The following is a 16,757-nucleotide window of genomic DNA, read 5'->3' as shown; positions in this document are numbered from 1 at the left end:
TGACCAAATTGTGAAACTCTAATTTGGTCAAAATTTTGACCAACTCGGGTATAAAAACAAAAAAAGGTATTGAACAAGCCAATTAAGAGCTTGGTCGAAAATTTAGGTGGAAATTTGACCTATAATGTACTAGTGCCTATCAGCGAAATTCTAAAATATTAAATTATCTATATATTATATTTTTGTAAATTTATCAATTTAATTATTTCATTTTAAACATACTTTATACAATATAAAATACTCTACTTATAAAGCTTACAATTGATTAAATTTCTATAGTTGCAACTTTTTTATAATATACTTTTCAATATCTTTATGGTAGGTTGTATATTCATCTAGTATATCAAATTTTCTTTCAATATTCTACCCTTTTATAGCTTGTGATTGCATATATATACAACATGTTTGAGAATATTGGAGCATTGATCACTACATTTTTCTATAAAAATGATAATTAATTTTCCTCCAAAATAAATATTGTGAAAGGTGTTATCTTCAATTGTTACTTATCATTTTTTTGTTTCATTTTTCTTTTTAATATATATTCTCTTTTTGTAATTTGTTTTCTTTTTAGTTCCAGTTTAAAGAATGCCCACTAGCAACAAAAAATTCCACTTGTTCATTTTTTCCTATTTGAATCAATAATTTTCATATATCATTATATAAATATGAGAAGGTTCAATTTAACAAAAAAAATGTCCTTATATGTATATATGTATACATATACATATATGTAAATGCATTGAATGAATTTGAAGAGAACATTTCAGAGAAATTTGAATAACAATATCTACATCTACATTTAAAATCACTTAATGGTTCATCATCAAGTTGGTTTAGGCAACTTAGGTTGTGAACATTATAAAACACTAATCTTCAAAATAAATCAAGGTAGGTGATAAAGAGATGTTGATGTAAACATTTCCATACAATTCTCTCCATAAATATTCCTACAAATTCCTTAATAACTTGGATTGTAAAAACTTATTGCTCCTTACTAACATTGAATATTTAAAACATGTTGAATTAGTTTCTCTTTATGTAGTTGGTCCTTTTGGATATGTTACTTTAAGATTCATACAAACTGGTTAATTAAACCTTTTTTTATGAAGGTCCTATGCTTACCGCTTATCTCATTTGCCAAAATAAAATTCACATTTCTTTGAATTAGGAATTAATGGACAATCTTGAAGAAGCAAACAATAAGCTTATATAGGCTTATGAGAAAATTGCAAGACCTTTGTTTGAGAATTTTTTAAATATATGCCAAAAAATGACATTGAGAACAAGTTAAATTTTATCAAAGATGAGACCACAAAAGGACTTAAAATTTTAGTGGAACAAAAGAAGTTAATTTTTGTCACAAATGACAACTATAAAGAAAATTATATATGGAAAATTCTAGCTTTCCAATAATTTAACATAATAATAATAAATCTTTTGCAAAATATTGATGGAATAACATGTTTTCCTTTTAAGCTCTTTCAATGAGAACTATATTATATGGTTCCTAGGTTACCATCGTAATATGATTTTAGTATTCATTAGATACACAAAAAAATGTTTCATAAGCATCATAAGAGATGTATAATTATTGATATGATAGATTTGTGTGATATATTTATAAAAAAATATTGATAAATAATAGATGTGTGAGATATATTTGTGAACATAATGCAGTGAAGAATTGTTACTTATGTGTATTGTATTTGATACATTAGAATCCAAGATAATAATTCTATAGTTAAATCAATTCAAAAGTAATGTATAAGTATTCCAAAAGTTATTATCACTAATATTAAGACAACCTTATAAAAGTAAGGGGATCCCACCCCCCCTCCCCCCCCCCCCCCCCCCAGGTCCCCGCCATACCCCCCTCCCCCCCTCACCCGCCTCCCCACCTTAAAAGCCTCAACTTTCCGAATAATTTTTTCCAACAATGAGATGAGAAAGAAGGATAAACTCGTAAGGATTTTTTATTAAAGAAAATTAAGAAACACAAAATGATAATGATAGCAATAGTTAAAATTCCTATCTAAGGTGAAATGTTTGATAAGGATCAAAGAAAATTGTCACATGGTTTAAAGTAGATGTCAAACAAACCCAATTTGACACTCAACCAATTGTTCCCTTTGAATAAATTTAACAAGCTTTCAATGTTTGAGGTCTTTCTTTGTTAGTAGATATTCTTCCCACTTTAGCTCATCTCGGTGACTCTTTTAATGACCTTGTTAACTTTGAAGCTAATGACACTCACCTAGAGACATCTTTAGTACAACTAGATGGACAAGTTTTCATTGTGTCCGTTAAGTAACTCTAGATACAAGGCAATGTTTCCCTCACCATAAAATAGAAAAATAATGACATCCTTCTCGAAATCCTTGCAAGAGTGTAGCTTAATGTGAACATGAAATGTTCCAAAACAAATATGTATATATGACTTTTTTCAAAATATTAATTTTTTTAATTTAATAAATTTGATATTATATTATATATAGACCTAGTATTATATATTTAAAGGAATTCAATTAATCACATATAATATACTTTGATCTTTTGAATCTAACCTTACCCATTCTCAATTGTACTAGTGAAGACAATTTTTATATTTATTATCTATACATCCATCTTTAAATCAAATTGTAAATTAATGTATCATAGTTTATCTATTAACAAACCAATAATAATAATTATTAATATAATATCAAATAAAAATTCTTATCATGCCACATTAACGACCAAATGTCATTTTGTTCTCATTATTTCTTTCGATTGCATTCGCGCTTGCATTGGACTGTAATTTGGGTTTTGGTAAGGGAGGGAAGGCGAATGGTTTTTGAGTCGAACGGATTGTGGACTGGAATGGAAAGTGAAAAGGTGTTTCATAGCTTATATAGCGCGTCATGGATACAATGTTTCATAGTTTATTTACTATGTCATGGATACGATTTCTTTATTTCATGCAATGGAAAAATCTACAAGAATGGCTGAAAGGAATCTGAACAAATGTCCCTCAGCTGCAGATGATATCGAAGAAAAATTTGGTCCCATCAAAGAAGAGGAGGTTCCTCCAAATTACAAGCACTCCGGATTTGACAAATGGCTTTTTTTGGAATGTGCAGCTTTATTGGCTCTTATAGCAGGATTGCTTTCGAGCCTCATAGTCGGGTCTCTGAAGAAACGTTTCATTTGGGGGTTAGAGTCATGGAAGTGGTTTTTGATGGCTCTGCTTGTTTTCTCCGGGAGACTCGTTTCTGGCTGGATAATTCGTGTGGGGGTTTTCGTAATCGAGAGAAATTTCATTTTGAGAAAGAGGGTCCTCTACTTTGTCTATGGAGTGAGGAGTAGTGCGAAGAATTGCCTCTGGTTCGGCTTAGTTTTGCTCGCTTGGCATCTCATATTTGATAAAAAGGTAGTAACCGTTCCACACTCTCGTTTTTCATAATTGTTCTTCTCAATGAAAATGCATTTTCATAATTGTTATTGTTTGTTGGGGATAGGGTTTTTCTTCTTAGTCATCTGCAAATTCCTCTTTATATTTGTGATCTCTTTCACATTCTAATATTTTGGTGAATTTTTGCTATCAGTTCGAGCGAGCTACCGAGAACAAAAACCTGTTGGATTACATAGGGACATTTCTACTTTGTCTTCTGTGCGCCTCATTTCTATGGCTATTCAAAACACTATTGGTGAAGATTTTGGCTTTGAATTTTCATGTGAAAACATATTTTGACAGAATTCAGGAGTCCATATTCCATCAATATGTGCTTGAAACTATATCTCCGCCCCCAATGATGGAAATCCATCAATCCTCTGCTCTAGCAGATACAAATAATACGAACAATGCAGGACACGTGGAAATTCAAATAGATCCTCCTGATAACAAGAATAATGATAGGGCAGGGCTCAAAGAGGAAGGGAGCACCAATGGGATAACTATTAAACAACTGAAGAAGCTGAATCAGAGGAATGTCTCTGCTTGGAAAATGAAGAGATGGATCCGAAATATCAGGCATTCGGGAATCGCTAACACAATTGACAGGTCTTTGAATTACCATAAACATGATCCGAAGATCGATAGTGAACGTCAAGCAGCAATTAAGGCAAAGAGGATATTTGAAAATGTTGCTAAGCGTGGAACAGAGAATGCATCCACTGACTTGTTCTTTGAAGTAATTCCTTTACCTCACATAGGCTTTGTCCTACAATGAGGTGCCGTACTAAGCTTTGTTTTTGTTATTCAAGAATTAGAAAGCTAACATTTAATAGTCCATAGATAATGCCAATTCTAGTTTCTGGTGGATTGTTCCAATAAAAATTTGTAGCAGGCAATACTATTGGCAGTTTATTTATGTCTTAACAGAACGCCATTGCCATTTAAACTGGCATCCTCACAGAATAAGATCCACAAGCGCTCTTGATCACTACTATGGACTGGAAATTGGTATCCCAGTTCCTAACCATACTGCAGTCTGACCATGTACCCATTCATGTGTTTGGTAATTAAACCATGAACTAATACCAAAACGGCTCTGCTAAGCATCATGTGCAGCAGTTTGTATTGTATGATCACTTTGGTGCTAATGCCATTGTTCTGAAACACCTGACTTTTACAAAAGCACCAAGGAAAAAGCATGAACCCACTAGCATAAATAGGACCAGAGAATATCAGGAAAATCCACGGCTCATGGTTCATTTACTTCTGGGAAAATGAATATGTTTCAGAATTATTTTTTCTTACTTAAATTAGAGTCCCATCTTTTGCAGTTATATTGAGGAAGATGACCTGCTGAAGTTAATGAGGAAAACAGAGGTGAGCAGAGTCTTTCCCCAATTTACAGGAGCCTCAGATACAGGAAGGATCACTGAATCGTCTCTTGCAAACTGGGTGGTATGCTATTTCAAATCAGTTCCATACTGCTTTTAAGTATCACTCCCAACATATAGCTAGATGTGGTTTTGTTCGGAACGTTGTGCTTATTTCATGTTCTTTTGACCTAATTTTGCTGTTTTATTCCGACGAAAGCAGCACAAAATAAGTTAAACTAGGCAATACTGATTATCTAGTTCTATTAGCTCTTTCTTGGGACATACTGACTAATGTATCTTTTTTGTGGCAGATGAATGTTTTTGAAGAAAGGAAATTACTTTCCCGGTCTCTTAATGACTCCAAAACTGCAGTTAAACAGCTACACAGACTCATCAATGCAGTTGTGGTTATAATCATAGTAATGTTCTCTTTGGTACTTCTGGGCATTGCCAGCACCCGTGCTATTGTTATAATATTAACTTCCCTTCTGCCTGTGGCTTTCATGTTTGGAAATACCTGCAAAACAATCTTTGAAGCCGTTGTGTTTGTATTTATCACACATCCATTTGACGTGGGTGATCGGTGTATTGTTGATGGAGTTCAGGTAAAAGTCATCCTTCTTACCTTTCACAAATGACTGAAATGAGTGAAGATTCACCTATGAACAAAAAAAGAAAAAGTAGAAAATGTTACAGATTGGTTTTTGAATACAACCGTACAACTAATTGATATTTGAATGGTACAGATGGTTGTGGAAGAAATGAACATCTTCACTACAGTGTTTCTGTTGAGTGATAACGAGAAAGTATACTACCCCAACTCAATATTATCCACGAAACCAATCATTAACTATCATAGGAGTCCAGATATGGGAGAGAGTTTTGACTTCTTCGTGGATGCTACTACTACTGTGGAAAAAATTGTTGCGCTTAAGGATCGAATAAGCAGGTCCTTTTATTTGTGATTTTTTTTAGCAATGGTATAATATGAGGCACGGTTACACATAAATCTGCAAACACCCTTACATACGAAATACTTGATTGGGTTAATCACATAAAGTTTCTAGAAATTTATTCTTAAATCTCAGCAACAAGAGAATCATAAACAAACTCATCTAGGTCCATTGGTCCACTTTGGCCTAAAGGCCAGTAAGGTTAGGTTAGCTTATCTTATTTATGAAACAGGTATTTCCTTGATTTGTATGAATATTTAGGCACTGTGTTTGTTTATGCAGCTATATTGAAAGCAAGCATCATCATTGGCACCCAGACTATAATTTGTTTACTAGGGAGATTGAGAACACTAATAGGATGAGAATGGGCCTTTGCCTCAGACATACAATGAATTATCAAAACATAAGTGAGAGATCAAATAGAAGATCTGCATTGCTACTGAAAATGAAGGACATGCTTGAGGAACTTCAAGTTGAATATCAAATTTTGCCTGAAAAAATGCCTGTTAAGTTTGTTGGGTCTACTGTAAGATGAGATCCTCATTCATTTCTAATGAGTTGAGGTAAATAAAGAATAACAATTTTTATTGGAAGTGTTTCTTTTTCTTTGTTTTGTTTTAATGATTGTTTCATTACTTATCTTGGAATCTGCATTGGTAATTATAATGACAAATTCTTTTGGATTGTGTTTTGTAGGGAACAAAGCTCCATTGCTTTGTGCACAAGGTACATGTTTCTGGTTTTGAATGTTCTTTGCCAGAAAATAGAATTTCTGAGGTATGAAGTACAGGTAGAAATACATTTTATTTACTAGTATTATGGTTTCTTTGAATATAATATTTTTAAAAATTTGTATGCTATGGTAGTGAGCTAGTGAGAGTAAACTTCGCAACAATTGTCACTCAATATCTTCAGCATTTTTGGCTTAAAAAACAAGGTGAGGCCTCTGTATGTTATGATTCTTGAATGGGCACAGATTGTCGTGATAGCTTACAAAGTTTGCTGGGACAAGGGGTGCTATCATGCAGATATTTCTGCAGCCTTTAAAGGAGTTGATATGAAATATCCTAGCTTTAAGTGATACTAAATTACACTCAAAACTGAGCTAAAACAATTTGAAATAACACTGTAAAGTGAAAATGCCTCAACTCAAAGAAAATGGTTAACATACAAAATGGAAACGCCAATAGCAAAATAGACTACAATTACACAGAGATGACTAGCTTGCAAGGTTTCTTAAAATTGCTTCCGCTCTCTGCTCTATCCTGGGCAGAGCCCACTCATGCTGAATTAGACCGTCTTTCTCTGCGCCAAAAGTCTTGGATGGACCAACCTCAAATCCTCCACTCATTTACATCATTCGCTGCGTATCGTCTAGGGCATTTTCTTCTCCTAGGATCAAGCTAAACAGTCCCCTCAGACCAAAGAGGTTTAAAAAATACAACTGCTCACATAGCTGACATCTACTGTGCTCAAATCAATTCCATTTTGTAACATAGATCGAAAACGCTGAGTTAATGGAAAAGGCATCTTTGCTGAGTTTGTCTGAATCTTGATGCCAATCAAACTCCTTTCAAATATTTCAAGAATCGGATAAAAGGTCAGATGTAACAGTCACATTCTTTTCACTTAACAGCTGTTCTTTGTTGTGTTTGATTATTTGATCTCTCACTTTTTCCTACCACTCCGCCAAACTCATGCAATGCGGCACCCAAACTAAATGGTTATTGCTGCCTACCTAAAAAGATCGCCTCTGTTATACCTGAGGAGGGAATACTGATTTCCTAATCTTCTGAGCTGCCGACGGATCTGTGTCTTCTGGGTACAACTATGCCGGGTCAATTCTCCTGTGCGGATTTATTTGCAACCTTAGTCCCACATTTGATCACTCTCACGTATGATCACCAGCAGGGATGTTACGGCTCTGTGTCCTTTCCACTGAACGATATCCTTTCCTGACTATCGCACAGGTTTCTATAATCGACTGCCACTGTAATTAAAGCTGCTAGCCCAAAATCCTCATCCCAATTTGGGGTCTACTGTATTTTTAACAGATCACAATCTACTAAAAGATGCCTAGCTATTAAGTCTGCATGCGGATCGCAAGAGATGGAAGTTCGTATCTGAATCCTTCCCCTGATCGCCTATCAACACTGTTGTTGGTGGAGCTTGATTGCGTTCCCCTGAACTGGTGCGATTTTGATCTGTCCTATCCGAGACATTGCACCCTTGGATAATATCCTTCCGCGTGTGCCTCTATTTGTTACCACTGCAAGTGTCAATAATTTTGGCCGCCTTCAGATGGGACTCGGAAGGTTTACACCTACATTTGCTTGGCAACAATCCTAAATCCGCTCTTACACTCCCTTTTATGATTACGTATTATTCAAATCAGGCCTGTTATTTCATCAGTTCTTAATCCTAGGTTTCTCAACTCCCGGCCAAACTTTCAAACCCTTCCGTTCTTGCAGTTACCAGAAATCGTCTTCCTCCAAAATTCTAAATATGCAAATAAGCTCACATGAAATGGCTAGATACCACCTCCAATGTGCAATAATTTAGATGATATTTCACACCCTCAAAATTGCGTACCAATTGAGAGTTATCGTTCTCAATGGCCAACTGTGACAATTGCGAAAACCCTAGGTTCCATAATGCATCTGTGATTGAATCACAATCTGAAAAATCAAAGAGAGATAATCCAACTGCTTGATTCGAATGGAGCCCCGGGGTACCTATTTATTCTTTTCTCTCCACCTTCTCCAGAGACTTCTAGAACAATTTTGATCTTATCTCATAAGTGACTTTATTAAATATTTTCCAAGTCACTTTATTAAATACAAGGTTATCTTTTAATATTTATTTATTTAATTAAAATAATTAATTAGTCGTCCTTGGACAACCAGATTAATTAAATTAATTAAATCGAACTGTCACCAGAAAAATTGGGGACATGACATGATATGCTCTCTCTTTTTCTTGCCTGTAGTTTCCCTCTTGCAGATTATTTTGAAGATGTTGTTGCTATCAAGGATTCCACATTTTTTATTCTAGTTGCAGGGAGTATGTTCATTTGTTCATATGCAAAGTCTTCATTTACATTCCTAACCTTTCCATTATAATATTTTGATGAATTTGTTCTATCAATTTTGGCTAACTATATCCTTTTAAGGCCATTAAATTTACCTCATCTTATCTTATTTATGAGATAAACATTTCCATAGATTGATTTATTATTTAGGTGTTTTGTTTGTTCATGTAGCCATATTAAAAGTAAGTCTCATCATTTACACCCAGAATATAATGTGTTTATCAGGAAGATTAAGAGCATTAATAGTGTGAGAAAAGGCCTTCGCCTCTGATAGACAAGAAATTGTCAGAACATAGGTAAGAGTCAAATTGAAAAATTGTTTTGCAACTGAAAATGAAGGAAATATTTGAGGAACTTAAAATTGAATTTTAGCTTTTGCGTTAAGACGTGCATGTTTAAGTTTGTTGAGCCTTTTGCAGATAGGTATGCATTATCATTGAGTAGAGGTGGTTAGCAAAAGAAATTGGTTTTTTCAAGGTTCCGTATATTTTCATCTTTCTTTGGTACTCTCCACACTTAAGCAGAGGTGAATATTTTTTTTGTGGGGAATCTTTCCATTGTCAATTTGCATACTGTTTCTATGACTACTGTGGAATCTGCACTGAAATTTACAATGATGATTTTTTGGATTGCAGGCAACAAAGTTATATTGCTTTTTACACGTAGTATGTGTTTTGTGGAATTGCCTTCTTTTGCCAGAACATATAATATCTAAGGTATGAAGTGCAGATAGAAACATACTCATTGTGGGATGTTGACATCCGTTTTAGCAAGATTGCACTAGTATTTTTAAATCTGATTTTTACTGCAAATCTGTATCAAGTATTCTTCCTGTGCTCTTACATAATGTAATCTTGCAGTAGGATTTTCAATATTGTTTGTGGTAGAGTTGCATATTCAAAACTAAATCAGGTAATTATTTACATCTTTAGAATACTGGGAAATATGACTCCTGAGAAAGAGCACAACAATATCCTCCTCCCTGTTCACCTCTATGACTTGTGATCATACCCACATTTTCACATTTATTTTGGAGAACATTAGCATTTGTGAGTTTTGTGTCTACTAGTTACTATAGCTTGCCCTCAGACTGCTATATTTGAATTGGTTTTTCAGAAATCTTTGAGCAATAGTGTTGTTTTTGAAATCTATGCATGATTTCTTTACAATGCATTGAAGATAAATGTTTCTCTCATCTGTACAGCAGTGAGCAAATCTTGCAACTTTCCAGTGTAGAAATAGCATAAATTGTTAGTAAGGAAAATAGGACTTGATGACTTGTAGTTGTCTTGTAGTTTCCTCAACATCTTAATTATCTAATCAAATTATGGTCTCTTTTAATTTTGTATATTTATAACCATTTGACAAATATAAGTGATATTTTTTGAGTTGTATGCTAAAAGTGAGCTAAGGAGAATGAAATTTGCAGGAATTGTCACTCAATCTTCAGCATTTTTATCTTTGAAAACAAGTTGAGATCTCTGTATGCCATATTTCCAAGCAACAGGAATGGGAGTGGATCTAATACTCTCTCCACAGAAGGTGGGAACTTTCTGGATAAGTCCATTTTTTGCGGATATGCAAAAGGAATTGCATAAGGGTATGGTATGATGCAGATACTACAGCATCATATATTACATTTTTAAGGAGTGGATGTGTTCTCTCTTTCTCTAGCCTCTAATATTACAGCTGTAGGATTGAGCATCCTTGAAGCATGGTCGGAACTATTAAGAAGCAGCAGCTCCTTAGTGAGGGAGATTATTTTGATAAAAGACATGTTCCCTTCAACATAATTTCAGAGACATCTATGTCTTATGTTTTTTGTGTTGCAGCTTTACTGAAGGCAGCAATATATCCTCATTGAAGTCCTCGAGCCATAAGTCAGTAGTAATGATTGCGTACACATACAATCTTGTACAAAATAAAGAAATCATGTTCATCCTTTAATAAATATATTGCCAATAGTAAAGGCATGGAGAAGTTCATGAAAGTCATGCAAGTGCAAATTAGTTTTCTTGTCAACTTGTTATTACCACTTTGCATCTAATTTTCAGATTGGACTATAGTAGGGAGATAATTAAGTACTTGAAAAAAATAGGTGGTCCATTTGACATTATTGCAGGTCATATTAATCCAAATATGGATCAAGTATTGAGCCAGTTTTTGATACATCAAAATAGAACTATAACTCATTCTTCTGCAGTTTGGGCTACAACCTACCCATCTATACATTTAAAGGGAAGAGCATTCTTTTATCCACACAACAGAATCAGTATACAACTTCAATGTCCTTCCATTTATGATCTCAAGCTGAAAGAACCTCTCTTTTTAAGAACTATAATTAATGTACGACAGATACCGACAACTTTTTGAAGAAAAACTGACTTGCTTTGAAGAGTTATAGCTCATCTAATTAAATTTTCAAACTTTTAAATTTCCAATATTTTAAGAACTACAATTTAATATGAAAGTCAAATTTAAATATGTTTTTGTAGCTTCTTTCAACACTACACTTATTCGACGACAATGAGCCAACATTTTAAAAAAACCAATCTGACATGTTTGCACTATCAGTATGTTATGCTTTTAACCTCATTGTTGGAAAAATAAAATAAAATAAACAAACTTGTCATAACAATCTCTGTAAGTTCTAGAAGAGGTTTCACAGTTAGACTCCACTACAGCAACGCAAATCTGATTACTTCACATCCATGGTAAATATAGTTTTTTCCTTGCTTTGATATTGGATTTCAGAAACATTTTCTCCTCCTTATTTTTATGGCTCATTTATTTTTATTTGCCATGGATTTAGGGCGGCTTTGTTAGTATACAATATTTCAACAAAAGAGAAGAGTAAGAATATTTACACAAATATCCAGTACAATTGTCATATGCATTGAAATAACTAAAATTTTATTGAAGAGCAAATGAAAGAGTCTTAATCACCTTGAGGAGACCACGGCCTAAGGGGCTATGGAACATAACATTTAACACATTTTCAATTTTTTTCCTTATGCAAGTTTTCTATTGCGATTCTTTGATATCACCTCTCCATAAAAGTAGGATAACAATAACAACACTAGTAGTCCACTCATTTGGGTTATTTCTTTATGTGGCACCATTAAAAATTCTCTTGATGTGTGGAGCAAGAATTTAGCAAGTGGTCCTTCATTGTCCTGAGTAAGTTGTCTTTAGCAGCCTTGCATCCCTCATTAGACCAAGGGTAGGTTAGGAAAGTATTTGAACTTGTCTTCATAGGATGAGATCTCCTACATGTTGCCAAAGTCTTGTGCATTAAAGTGATCAGTATATTGCTGCAATATACTCACTTCTATAATCGTTTTCCTTGAGGGTGTTGCTCAAGTGCAGCCACAAAAAGCTTTCAGTTTTCTTGCTTCACAAGGAATATAACTTTTGTCTGATTTTTTCTATTAATGTGTTTGGTTTCCCCTCATTAAAGTTCATTTGCATGGATTCCAAACTTAACAAAGAGATGTAATGTTCAGGTTTCATTTTTGGTAAGCCAACCCCCAATATTGAACTCCAACAACTTCTAAATATAATTTCAAGAATAAATCACATAGTAAACCATACTTTCACCCATTGTAGTTTTGCAGTGACAATGGAGTTATATGCTTCATATGTGGGTTTAAATGTGATAATATGCCAATTTTGTGACAGCATAGAATTAGAATAGGTTTCTAGGTTTAGTATGTATGTTCCTTGAAAAATAAATATGTGGCTTTTAAGAGCCTTTTTTTCTTATTTTGTTATTGATTATTTATAATTAATATATTACTAGGCTCATTGTCTATTTTTTTAAAAAATAAATTACTTTCTCTAAAGTAGCATAAGGAGCTTTGCTATGTAGATTTCTTTTCTTGTAGATCTTGAAGCTTTTAATGGAAAGGTAACAAGAATCCATCCTAATTGTTGCCCACTTTATATTATTTTGAGCCAATGCTTATGTAGGTCTTCTTTATCTACTTTTATTATTCAAACCCATGATTCTCTCATTGGGATTGTGATACCTCTATTCCCCTTACTTGTTTCAATACATTTATTCCTCATTGATACTTCATTGTATCCTTAAAAATTTAGAACATTAAATATATCATGCTCATGTTCTTTCATAGGAAAAATAATGTGTTCTTTCTTTGTGAAGGGCGCTGACCTTAGTTTTTTCTTTTATAGGTAGCCTCTACAATTCCTACTTGTGATGCAATGTTGGTAGATGTAAAAGAATGTGATTTATATCATTTTATGGTTGTAGTATGATGTTAAGGAATGTAAAAGTATTTTAGATCTTAGGTTTGGTGTTCCCATTTGGTCTGCAAAAAAATTTGTGTTGTTTTGAGTATCAACCTATATGCAAAGATAGTGTATCAATTTATATAAATGTTTTGCATTCCTACACATTCAATGAATTTGGTGATATGACTCTGTTTATTGCTTTGTCAATGTTAGTGATGTTATGTTGAGCATTTGTAAGTGTCTTGGAGGTTTGCATCATTTTTGGAGTATTAATTTTAATGTGCATTAACAATTCTATTTTTGTGAGTTGAATTGAGTTGTTTAAATTTGTGTGGTAAAATCCTAGGTAGCTCCTAAAATTGGCAACCACATGCAAACTTCAAATGCTTTTATATATATTTTCCTTCATTTTTTTATTTGGATAAAAACCAATGATTATCTTAATTAATTCAAACCCCTTGATCATGATAGTGACCTCATAAATGCATCGCCATGGACTAATTATGACATGAAATATAAATCCACATAGAGGAACCAAACATAATCTACCAAAAATAAATTCAAAATGTCTCAAAACATTATCTAAAGACACTTATCAATCTTTCATACCATGTACAATTTGGCTATGGAGGTAGCTACCCAAGATATAGAGGTATAATCAAAAGTGTTATAACAAGAGATAACCAATATGAGAAGAATAAATTGTATTCTCATCAAGAATGCATTTGGATGGAACCAATAGAATTAAGTTCACATGAGACACCTTGGTCAAATAGGCCAAGGTGAGATATAGGAAAGTATAAGATTATGTAAACTTCTTAGTATTATGCCTTTATACATAAAGTGATAACTTATTACCCACCTAATGTAGAAAAGTGCTAATATGATAAGTCCACCAAAGGTGAAAGTGACACTTAAGGTGGAAAAGTGAAAATGTAATAATACCACTAAAAGGGGAATATTCATATGTAGACCTAAGTAAGCTTAAGTACATGTGTATTTATGGCCTAGAAGAAGTACTAGGTACAACACTTAAAACATACCAATGAAATGTGTTGCTTTCTCATCTAATCCTTAGTAAGATGAAGAATGCAAGGCTAATTAAAGACATTTCAAATAATATAAGAAAACAAAAAAACAAACATAAGGAAACATGAATGATTGATAAAAATTTAAAAGCTAAGATATGTGATTTAAAAAGGAAAGAATTAATAAGTTTCAAAAATTACAACCCTAGAGTCTTTTTAAGGGAGCTACAAAATAATGAAACAAAGAGAAAATAATATCATTAATGCTCACTTGTTGGATTGTGTGAAGTTCCTCTTTTAATGCCCAAAGAGAAAAGTAGATACAACTTTTTTTATGGTAGAGACACATTATACATGTACGGAGGCAGTTGAACCTAGATTTCAATGGATAACTCTTATGGGTTATGAAGTAGATCCATTTGTTGTAACATAACATGTGTATGCCATACTTTCTTCTGAGAAGGATCCCAATTCAAAAAGATGGGGAACTTATCAAGAAAAATCTCAGAAGGTATGGGACGAGTTGAGAAGAAGTTCAAGAAAGACGAAGGTGCGTAAAATAGTTGATAGCATTGTAGAGAAAGAAGGAATTTCTAAAGAGAAGATGGAAGAACATAGAAACAAAGTGAATCTATGCAATCTAAAGAAAAGGTTTCTACCCCTATGATGGTACAAGGTGAAGCTATTATTGAGCCTGAACCTTTAGACATACTAGACTCACTTACTCTAGTGGCCTCATCTACAAATATTTCTCCTACATTGTAGAGAGTAACAAGAAGATTATCAAAGAGAACACCACCTGCAAAGGTTGTGAAGAGTGAGGTCTCGAAGGTATATTTAATTGGTGAACAGATTGTGAGGCCTACAAGAACACCTAGACCTAAGGCTATGTTGGCAATTTGGCTAAGGATAGTTGATAGGGTTGTCCTTAATGGAAACATAACACAAATTTTGAGGTAACTAAGTCAAAAGACAAGTTTAGCTATAGGATACTTAGAAAGTTGTCTAAGTATAATAGTGGTAAAAAAGAAACAGTCATACAATTTTTTTTAGTGAGTTTCACATAAGGCATATGAAATTAGACAATCTTAGAAGAAGGTAGTATGGACATCATAGATGATGTGTGTAAGGCTGCTAAAGTTTAAGATAAGTTTTGAATAAGTTTGTTAATCTCATATTGGTTTTGACAAGGTGCCAACAAAACACTTAGTCATTATTCAATAGAATTACACTACAAGCCAAGTGATCAGAGCAAGCCAAGAAATCAGTGTGAACTAAGTGATCAAGGCATACCGAGTATTAGTTTCCAAACAATACATGCTGAGTAATATACATAGTCAGTGCTGAGAAGATAGTGTCGAGTCACTCATAAGATGAGTAAATAGAGTATGCTAAGTCATTTAGAAGATGAATTACAACATTGAAGATACAGTGAATGCTGAGCATTAGTGACTTCAATTGCCGAGTGAACAGTTTTGGACATAATTGTTTGTAATGACACAAGCTTCTATGTAAACCATTTTTGGGCTGACTTAACGATTGTTTTATGAATTCTTATGTAGTTCATGCAACCAATCAAATTGAGGGATGTTGTAAGAGGGAAAATGGATCAACCTAAGCCATTGATTCTAACCTAACCCTAGCCAAAGTTTGTGTTTACTTAAGGAGACAAATCATAAATAGTTAGTATTGCATGAAGGAAGAGAAGGAGATACAAGAGAGAAATGCTAAGTATAGAGAGCATTCATGATGGCTATGGAGGTTGTGACAATTTTATGAATTGCAGAATCAATTAGAGAGAATAGAGAAAAGTAGAGAGAGGACAGAGCAGACATATTTAATTAGAAGGATCAAGTACACATCAAGAAAGAGAAGATCTAACATCTAGCAATAGAGTGCTAACCAAAGGATTATGTTGCTAAATAATTCTAACAGGCAATGTAGAGAAAATCTCCTAACAAAGTAGTCTTAACAAGCTTGTGTAAAATTCTTAATCGAGTACTTGTTTTATTGCAAGTTTAAGTCCTCTAACAAGGCACACTTTTAGTAAGGTGTTTAAATCCTTTAACAAGGTGAGACTTAATAGTCTTTGTAAGCCTTTAACAAGGTAGACCTTTCATAGGGTAGATCATAGTTTATGGTCAAACTTCTTGTAACTTTAATTGGCTACACTTTATAGTTGTAGCTATGAAGATTTGTGGGTGTCATCCTTGCCCCAGTTTTACCTTCTTATTGGAGGGTTTTTGGGTAACAAATTTATTGTGTCATGTATTATTTGTTTCATGCTATGGATGAACATGTATAGTTAGCTATTTCAACTTAAATGCTAAATTATGAGATGTATGTATGGTGAACGTTTTATAGTTAAAGTTTTGAAGTACTAATTCATCCCCTCGCTAGAGTTTTCTTTTCCATTTTTATTTCCAACAATTGGTATCAGAGCCTTGTTCTTTGAAAAGGAAAGCTTTATAACTTTGAGAAAAGACGTTGAAGATGGAAGTCTATAAGTTGGGAAAGACTATTGAGAACTAGAAGATTGAAATCCATCTTGCCCTACACCAACTCATGGAAGCAAGAGATGAACTACAACATTCATTGAGAAGAAGGAAAGAGATATCTATT

The 16,757-nt window shown here is 33.6% G+C and overlaps 1 protein-coding gene across 1 annotated transcript; it reads left to right on the top strand.

The window, feature by feature from the left end:
* The first annotated feature begins 2,983 nt into the window (after positions 1–2,983).
* LOC149528074 (mechanosensitive ion channel protein 6-like) lies at positions 2,984–6,843 on the top strand. Its single transcript, XM_089808003.1, has 10 exons — positions 2,984–3,412; positions 3,588–4,172; positions 4,345–4,470; positions 4,553–4,683; positions 4,768–4,891; positions 5,121–5,414; positions 5,556–5,758; positions 6,045–6,288; positions 6,459–6,539; positions 6,739–6,843. The coding sequence occupies exons 1-10, from the start codon at positions 2,984–2,986 to the stop codon at positions 6,841–6,843; spliced, it is 2,322 nt and encodes a 773-aa protein (XP_089664129.1).
* Positions 6,844–16,757: the final 9,914 nt, after the last annotated feature.

This window comes from Cupressus sempervirens, chromosome 11 (genome assembly GCF_028749045.1).
Source record: "Cupressus sempervirens isolate cs-2001-9-10 chromosome 11, ASM2874904v1, whole genome shotgun sequence".
NCBI classification, from domain to species: Eukaryota; Viridiplantae; Streptophyta; class Pinopsida; order Cupressales; family Cupressaceae; genus Cupressus; species Cupressus sempervirens.
This window is presented reverse-complemented; position numbering and strand designations above follow the sequence as displayed.